Genomic DNA, 9,595 nt, shown 5'->3' on the forward strand with positions numbered 1-9,595 from the left:
GTAGCCAGTATCCGAAGCCTTTCTATTCTTGAGTAAGCTGGCCTAATTAGGCTCATGTATCTCTTTTGCTTGCATAGTTTAAGAAATTTAAAGATTTTATTATTCTCTAGCTGACTCATCAGCAAGTTGGGCAAGTCTGGCCCTTGTGGTCAGATTTTGTCCAGAAGCCAAAAGGAGCATCTCCTGATACAACTATTAAATTTAATAATAACTGGGAGAACCTGATAATGGAGAAAGAGCGAAAGCAACACCCTTCATTACTGTCTTCTCTTTTTCTTAGAAGAGAATATTTGACTTGTTTTGACTTCAATAGATGACAAGTGGGGCCATGTTTGCAAATTGAAATATATCTTCCTTCCTAGCAGCCTGCATGATTAGAAATAGTGAGAAGAATCAGATATACTAATAGGTCCATTTCACTTGTGTACTAGCCGCCTATCTTTACTATAGTAGTTCTTTTTTAGCTCACTTTATTCTCCACTTGACAAACAATATGATTATTGCAAGAACCAAATGCTATCTGCATAATCCTATAAAGCCACTTGAATCTGTGGTGACTTAAGAAGTGAGGTGTGTAGTCAACACAACGATCTAGAATGGGGTTTCCTTATTCTCTTCATCTTCTCTTCCTTTCATTGTTTCTTTCTGCTCATATGTTCTGTTTCTTAGCAATAGCACAAAGATCCACTTATATTATCCATCTGGACAAATCCTTAATGCCGAATGTCTTTGCTGATCACCATCATTGGCATTCTTCTACCATTGATTCCATCAAAGCTTCTGTTCCTTCATCAGTGGACAGATTCCACTCTACTCCAAAACTTGTTTACTCTTATGACAATGTGTTTCATGGCTTCAGTGCTGTTTTATCCCAAGATGAACTGGAAGCTTTGAAAAAGTCACCAGGTTTCATTTCAGCTTATAAAGATAGAACAGTGGAACCTCATACTACCCACACATCTGATTTCCTCAAACTCAATGCTTCATCAGGGCTATGGCCAGCTTCTGGTTTAGGCCAAGATGTGATCATTGGTGTTCTTGACTCTGGTGTCTGGCCAGAATCCCCAAGTTTCCAAGATGACGGTATGCCTGAAATCCCCAAAAGGTGGAAGGGAATTTGCAAGCCAGGCACTCAGTTTAATACTTCAATGTGCAACAGAAAACTCATTGGGGCTAATTACTTCAATAAGGGAATTTTGGCTAATGATCCCACTGTTAACATTTCCATGAATTCTGCCAGGGATACTGATGGTCATGGCACACATGTAGCTTCAATTTCTGCTGGGAATTTCGCCAAAGGTGTTTCCTTTTTTGGATATGCACTAGGAACAGCAAGAGGGGTCGCGCCACATGCTAGGCTAGCTGTATACAAGTTTAGCTTTAATGAAGGAACATTTTTATCAGATTTAGTTGCTGCTATGGACCAAGCTGTCGCGGATGGTGTTGACATGATATCCATATCATACGGGTCCCGTTTCACTCCCTTGTATGAAGATGCGATATCAATTGCTTCTTTTGGAGCTATGATGAAAGGAGTTCTTGTTTCAGCTTCAGCAGGAAACCTAGGTCCGGATACTGGAACTTTAAAAAACGGATCTCCATGGATCTTGTGCGTGGCATCAGGCCACACTGACCGGACATTTGCAGGAACTTTGACTTTGGGCAATGGCTTAAAAATTAGGGGGTGGAGCTTGTTTCCTGGAAGAGCCATTGTTATGGATTCACCAGTGATTTACAACAAGACTCTGTCTGGTTGCAGTTCCGAGGAATTGCTATCACAAGTTGAAGATCCCGAACGCACCATCATTATATGTGATGATAACGGGGATTCCTCTGATCAAATGCGTACTGTCACTCGAGCAAGACTCAAAGCGGGCATATTTATTTCTGATGATCCAGGAGTGTTCAGGTCTGCTTCATTTCCCAACCCCGGAGTTGTGATTAATAAAAAGGAAGGGAAACAAGTCATCAATTATGTGAAAAATAATGTCACTCCCACAGCCACCATCATGTTCCAAGAGACATATCTAGATGCAAAGCCAGCACCGGTTGTTGCTGCATCCTCCGGACGAGGCCCCTCTAGAAGCTACTTGGGAATTGCAAAGCCAGATATATTGGCACCAGGGGTGTTGATTCTTGCAGCATATCCGCCAAACGTATTTGCTACAAGTATTGGGGCGAACATACAATTGTCCAGTGACTACATTCTTGAATCAGGCACATCCATGGCTGCACCACATGCTGCTGGAATTGCAGCAATGCTAAAAGCCGCGCATCCTGAGTGGAGCCCTTCAGCTATTCGCTCTGCCATGATGACCACAGCAGATCCTTTGGACAACACTCGAAAACCTATTCTAGATTCGGACGTTAATTGGGCAGCCACGCCCTTAGCCATGGGATCAGGACACGTTGATCCCAACAGAGCACTCGATCCTGGCCTAGTATATGATGCTACTCCACAAGATTACGTAAATCTCCTATGCTCTATGAATTTCACAGAAGAGCAATTCAAAACATTTGCAAGATCATCAGCCAATTACCACAACTGCTCAAATCCATCTGCGGATCTCAATTACCCATCATTCATTGCCTTGTACAGCGAAGAGGGCAACTTCACCTTGTTGGAGCAGAAATTCAGGAGGACAGTTACAAATGTTGGTCAAGGGGCAGCTACTTATAAAGCTAAGATAAAAGCTCCCAAGAAATCTAAAGTTTCAGTGTCACCACAAATTTTGGTGTTCAAGAACAAAAATGAGAAGCAAAGTTATACTTTGACAATTCGTTATATAGGTCCCAATAGAAACGCTGGGTCTATTACTTGGGTTGAAGAGAATGGAAATCATTCTGTTAGAAGCCCTATAGTGATATCTCCCATAATTGATGTATGGTAATAAGTCGTGCCACTTTATGAATATTTTCCCTTGGGATGCATAGGAGCATCTGATTCATGGATTGGAAGTACCAAACACAAGAACAAAGGGAAAGCAAGATATGAATGCCTGAACTATTCCTAAAGAAACAAAAATACTAATATATTTGCAAGCTAATTGCAGAAATTATCTGGGTACAGAACTCATGCTTGCAACATCTAGTGCGTTGTCGAGAACTCTTTTATACTTTTGCGTCAGTAATTTTTAGTTCTAATTTGCTTTTAATTTTTTAGAATAATGCCATAAAGCTCTGTGAGTGGTCTTATATGTTAGTATTTCTTAAGCTTATGGAAGCCCACAACATTACTTTGTCTCAGATATATCCCTAAATAATTTTAAAAAGTCCAAACGTGCCTCCGGCACTAACAATGGAAGCCACATCGAGATATCTTTGAACAATTTATATTGTTTAAAGTTAGATTTGGACCTTTTAAATTGTTCCGGGCATATTTCAATTTTTTGCATTTGCTGCTAAATATAAAGATGATTTATTCACTAGGCATAAGACACCACTGTCGAAATATCAAAATGTATAGGCTAAAATAAATTAATAACAGGGAAAAAGCTCAAATATGTCATTGAACTATCAAAAATAGTTCATTTATGTCACTCGTAAATAGTTGAGTTAATTTATATCATTGGCGTGACACATTTGGTTCATTCGAAACCACTAACGGACCTTTACTACCACCAGATTTTGTCACGGGGCATTGTCTGAACCCTTTATTACTTACCAGGCCCCACCCCTCTCACCTCCTTTTACAAGTGGCATATGTGAGTCATTTCGTTAAGTTCAGTGACATATTTGAGCCTTTTTCCAATCCCTTATAATAACCAAATTTCACCGTGAAAAGACATTCATACTCTTAATTCACACACTCTTCTGTAATTTCACACCCTGCTACTACCTAATTAGTGTACTGAATCAGATAGGTATAATTTTTTATCTAATTTTTGGGAGTCATGCACACTTCTCTTTTTCTAACATTTTCACCTATTATTACAAGTACAATTAACAATGTTTTAAACCGCGTTTTTTGGGTGAGGCGTATTGACGGGGCGTAAGTCCCAACCTTCCTGGTGTTCACTTAGGTGTAAGTCCCAACTATCTATGCGTTCATTCAGAACGTTAGTCCTGAGAACTTTTCCAAATTGGAGTCAAAATTGCTTAAACTATCCATATTTGATACTTAAATGTTCAAACATTAACTTATGATAGATACATTCTCAAACTAAATTTTCTAAAAGTTTTTTTAATTGTTTATCCTAATTTTTAGTCTCTTTGTCATTTACCAAGTCAAATACTCTTTGGTCATTTGTCTAGAAAATGCAAATTACAAAGTAAGAACTTTGTCCTCCAACGCTTGTTTTGCTTGCACTTATTTACTCGAAAAACGGTTCAATTGAATTTGCGTTCGTGATCAAAGACACGTAGATCAAAGTGACCAGTAAAATAGTAGAATAGCAGTAAAGTAGATGCAAAAGAAATGTAAATAAAGCAAAAGTTAAAGATAGCATGAGCTTCGGTGGAGCTTTGAGCTAGTGACTCCAGTTAAGCTACCATTCAGACCCTTGATGACTCCAAATTTTAAAGTAATAAGAACTTAAAGCAAGACAAGTGTGGAATACTACTGTATATTTATTTTTTGGATTTCGTGTCCTTTACAATGGAATGATAAATTTTATTTATACTAGGAACTAGGGGTACACATTCCATGAATTATGCCCTATAAATAATACAAATTAATGCCATAGCAATAATGAGTAATAAAGAGAGCAATAATGCCCATTAATATCCCGTGGAAGGTGCAAAGCCTTTCTGTAACGGTTGACCGTTGTCATTCAACTGGTACCACGTCGTTCCTACGGACCACCGAGGACATGAACTATATCGTGCCCCCGATGCAATTGAACTACCTTCGGAGCCACAAAATGCTGACTTGGAACAGACTCACTATTACCGACACGTGTCATCATAATGTTCGTCCAGCTGTGCTATACGAATTTAGCCCAATACAAATAGTCTCCCCACTTTTGGGTAACTCAAACAATTGTGTCCGGGAAGTGGAAGAGGTTCACACTTATCCTTTTGCGCGAGAATTGAAAACATTCCTTCATTGTTCATTTTGTATTGCTTTCCTTAATTTACTCTTTTCAAACTTTTTTTTTTATTTTAGAATTTCTTTTCGGTCTCACTCTAGTATAAATATTATCCTAGAGATGATATTCTAAAAAATGTTCTATCTATATTATAATGAGTATTTATAATTTTTTTCTAGTTTTAGGTTTTTAAACAATGACATTATGTTGTGGTCATTTTTATTTTTTTTGAATTATTAGGAACTAGAGTATTATTTTTCAACTCTGAGTATGTTCCTTCATAGGCATGTCTCATGCTATAAGTATAAAGCATCTTTATGTCTTTCTCTTTTCAAGACAAAAGAACACTTTGTAATGTCCGTGCACATATTAGCATGTTTGTATAGAAGCATGCATTTTCCTACTATTTATTTTTGAATTTTCTACTATTTTAGTTCATTTTTATTTTATTTTTGTTATTTATATATTTATTTAACTAATTAGTAAAATATTTAAAATTAAATATCCATGGGGCTTCAATCTGGCCCCATATTAAATACCACGCCATCCCTCATACCTACACCTTTAAAACTACTACAATATACACTAGTTAAAAATAAGGTATTTTACCATACTCATATTTCCTTTACTATCAATGAATCAAGATATACTTACTGTTAAATCACCAACTAATAGAAATTGTACGAATTCGATACAAACTCTCTTTGGCTTGCATTGTTAAGCAAATTAAAGATTTCACTATTCTCCTTTGATTAATTCCCAAACTAAACAAATGTTTTTAATGTCAGTTGGCAGTAGGTGACTCATTAGCAAGTGGGAATGTCTGGCCCTTTGGTTATCTTATCCAGAAGCTAAAGGAGCATATCCGACACAAATAATTAAAAATAATACTTCCCCGTCTCAAATTATTTATTCTTTTTTTATTTTATACGCTCCTTAAGAAATATTAATAAAGAAGTATTTGATCTATTTTACATTTATTTATGTATAAGTTATAATCTCTCTCCATTAAATATTTACTTTATTTATGTATCATCTCCATTAATGAAAGAATTATACTAAAGATAAAATATATAAAAAATAATTAATTATGCCTTGAACTTATAAAATGATAAATAATTTGATATAATTATTTTTAATAACCCCGAAAAATAATTTGAGATAAAGGGAGTACCGTAACAGAGAGAAGAAGTGAAAGCAACAACCTTCATTATTGACTTCTCTTTTTCTAAAAAAGAGATAAAATTTGACATATTTTATGAGAATTCTGTCTTATCTGGCCTCCGAAAATCATTAAGATAACAAGATATAATAGTGTACAGTAAATAACAACGACTTCAATGGGTAACAAGTGGAGCCATGTTTGAGAATTTGACATATAGGTTCCTTCTTAGCAGCCTGCAAGATTAGAAATAGAGACAAGAACCAGACATCTATACAAGCTGATAATGGGTCCACTTCACTTATACACTTATTAGCCGCCTATCTTTATTACTTTAGTACCCATGTTAGCTCATTTCTATCTCCACTTGACTAACAGTAGAGATTGTGTGTGCATAATCCTATAAAGTCACTTAAATCTGTGGTGGCTTATGGTGTAGTCAAGTGCAAGATCTAGAATGGGTTTACCTTATTCTCTTCATATTCTCTTCCTTTCATGGTTTCTTTCTGCTCATATGTCCTGTTTCTTTGCTGTAGCAAAAAGATCCACTTACATTGTCCATTTGGACAAATCCTTAATGCCTAATGTCTTTGCTGATCACCATCATTGGCATTCTTCTACCATTGATTCCATCAAAGCTTCTGTTCCTTCATCAGTAGACAGATTCCACTCTTCTCCAAAACTTGTTTACTCCTATGATAATGTGTTTCATGGTTTCAGTGCTGTTTTGTCCCAAGATGAACTTGAAGCTTTGAAAAAGTCACCAGGTTTCATTTCAGCTTATAAAGATAGAACTGTGGAACCTCACACTACCTACACATCTGATTTCCTCAAGCTCAATCCTTCATCTGGGCTATGGCCGGCTTCTGGTTTAGGCCAAGATGTGATCATTGGTGTTCTTGACGGTGGCGTCTGGCCGGAATCTGCAAGTTTCCGAGATGATGGTATGCCTGAGATCCCCAAAAGGTGGAAGGGAATTTGCAAGCCAGGCACTCAGTTTAATACTTCAATGTGCAACAAAAAACTCATTGGCGCTAATTACTTCAATAAGGGAATTTTGGCTAATGATCCCACTGTGAACATCTCCATGAATTCTGCGAGGGATACTAATGGCCACGGCACACATTGCGCTTCCATTGCTACTGGGAATTTCGCCAAAGGTGTTTCCCATTTTGGATATGCAGCAGGAACAGCAAGAGGGGTTGCTCCACGATCTAGGCTAGCTGTTTATAAGTTTAGCTTTAATGAAGGAACTTTTACATCAGATTTAATTGCTGCTATGGACCAAGCTGTTGCTGATGGTGTTGACATCATATCCATATCTTATGGGTACCGTTTCATTCCGTTGTATGAAGATGCTATATCAATTGCTTCTTTTGGAGCTATGATGAAGGGAGTGCTAGTTTCAGCTTCAGCTGGAAATCGAGGTCCAAGCGTGGGGAGTTTAGGAAATGGATCTCCATGGATCTTGTGTGTGGCATCAGGCTACACCGATCGGACTTTTGCAGGAACTTTGACACTGGGAAATGGGTTAAAAATTAGGGGGTGGACCTTGTTTCCGGCAAGAGCCTTTGTCAAGGATTCACCGGTGATCTACAACAAGACAATAGCTGCTTGCAATTCAGATGATTTGTTAGCACAAGTAGCTGAACCCGAACGTACGATCATCATCTGTGAATATAATGCAGATGAAGATGGTTTTGGTTTCTCTAGTCAAATGAGTTATGTCACTCGAGCAAGACTGAAAGCAGGCATATTTATTTCTGAGGATCCAGGAGTGTTCAGGTCTTCTTCTTTTCCCAACCCGGGGGTTGTGATTGATAAAAAGAAAGGGAAGCAAGTCATCAATTACGTTAAAAGCAGTGTTGCTCCCACGGCCACCATCACGTTCCAAGAAACGTATGTGGATGGAAAAAGGCCAGCCGCAGTTCTTGCTGGATCCTCATCACGAGGGCCTTCCAGAAGCTACTTGGGGATCGCAAAGCCGGATATTATGGCACCAGGGGTACTGATTCTTGCAGCAGTTCCACCAAATCTCTTCTCAGAAAGTATTCAGACAAACATATTATTAAGCACTGATTACGAGCTTAAATCAGGCACATCCATGGCTGCTCCTCATGCAGCTGGAATTGCAGCAATGTTAAAAGGCGCACATCCTGAATGGAGTCCTTCGGCTATTCGTTCTGCCATGATGACCACAGCAAACCCTTTGGATAATACTCAAAAGCCTATTAGAGAGGACGATAACATGGTAGCCACGCCCCTAGACATGGGAGCAGGGCACGTTGACCCGAATAGAGCTCTTGATCCAGGCCTAGTATATGATGCTACTCCACAAGATTACATAAATCTTATATGCTCTATGAATTTCACAGAAGAGCAATTCAAAACATTTGCAAGATCATCAGCCAATTACAACAACTGCTCAAATCCATCAGCTGATCTCAATTACCCATCATTCATTGCCTTGTACCCGTTCAGCCTCGAGGGAAACTACACCTGGTTGGAGCAGAAATACAGGAGGACCCTTACAAATGTTGGTAAAGGTGGAGCAACTTATAAAGTGAAGATAGAAACTCCCAAGAATTCCACAGTTTCAGTGTCTCCACAAACTCTGGTGTTCAAGGAAAAAAATGATAAGCAAAGCTATACTTTGACAATTCGCTATCTAGGTGATAGTGATCAGAGCAGGAACGTTGGGTCTGTCACTTGGGTTGAAGAGAATGGTAACCACTCTGTTAGGAGTCCTATAGTGACATCTATGATTATTGATGTCTGGGGTAGCGATGACTAGGGCCATCAGATTCTTGATATAAAGGGGAATCAAGAGGGAAAATATGTATATATACTGAATGAAAATTCTCGTCTTATCCAAAAGATATCGGAATAAATAATGTATGCACTAGGAGCAATTTTGCGCCTTAAAACGCCCAACCTTGTCTATTTTTTATCCCTAAGAATTGTGATCAATCGAAATCGACAATGTTGATGCACACTAGAAAATTCCAGAATGCACGTTATATAAACATACATATTTGTGTGTGAGAGAGAATGCTGAAGAACATTTAAGAAAGGACAGTGAGCACAAGCAAGCACATTTTACCAAATTGAGAGGGGATATCGCTACGAAAAACTTCTTCTACTTCTCAGCGTGCTGTTTGGTAGGGTTTCCCTATGTTCATCTACTCTGTTACAATTGATTGTTGTCTTTCAGAAGGAAAAACAAAAGAAATACTTAATCTATATGTGCTATTATGAAATCACGAAATTACAAAGGAAATATGGAGTGATATTCTATAGTTCATAAGTGTATTCTATGTAGTATATAATTGTCATTATAGTCCTAGTTAATTCTAGATTAGGATAGTTATGGGTTACTATGGCTAGGTCTAACAGATTTTGA

At 38.0% G+C, this 9,595-nt stretch overlaps 2 protein-coding genes across 2 annotated transcripts; both read left to right on the top strand.

Annotated features, from left to right (window-relative positions):
• The first annotated feature begins 367 nt into the window (after positions 1-367).
• LOC132063191 (subtilisin-like protease SBT3) lies at positions 368-2,928 on the top strand. The gene has a single exon (XM_059455646.1). It carries the CDS (start codon positions 597-599, stop codon positions 2,889-2,891), a length of 2,295 nt encoding a protein of 764 aa, XP_059311629.1. The 5' UTR covers positions 368-596; the 3' UTR covers positions 2,892-2,928.
• A 3,309-nt stretch (positions 2,929-6,237) lies between these two features.
• On the top strand, positions 6,238-9,034 carry LOC132063192 (subtilisin-like protease SBT3). Its single transcript, XM_059455647.1, has one exon. The coding sequence runs from the start codon at positions 6,650-6,652 to the stop codon at positions 8,984-8,986; it is 2,337 nt and encodes a 778-aa protein (XP_059311630.1). The 5' UTR covers positions 6,238-6,649; the 3' UTR covers positions 8,987-9,034.
• The last annotated feature ends 561 nt before the right edge of the window (positions 9,035-9,595 follow it).

Source organism: Lycium ferocissimum, chromosome 7 (assembly GCF_029784015.1).
Source record: "Lycium ferocissimum isolate CSIRO_LF1 chromosome 7, AGI_CSIRO_Lferr_CH_V1, whole genome shotgun sequence".
Classification (NCBI taxonomy): domain Eukaryota; kingdom Viridiplantae; phylum Streptophyta; class Magnoliopsida; order Solanales; family Solanaceae; genus Lycium; species Lycium ferocissimum.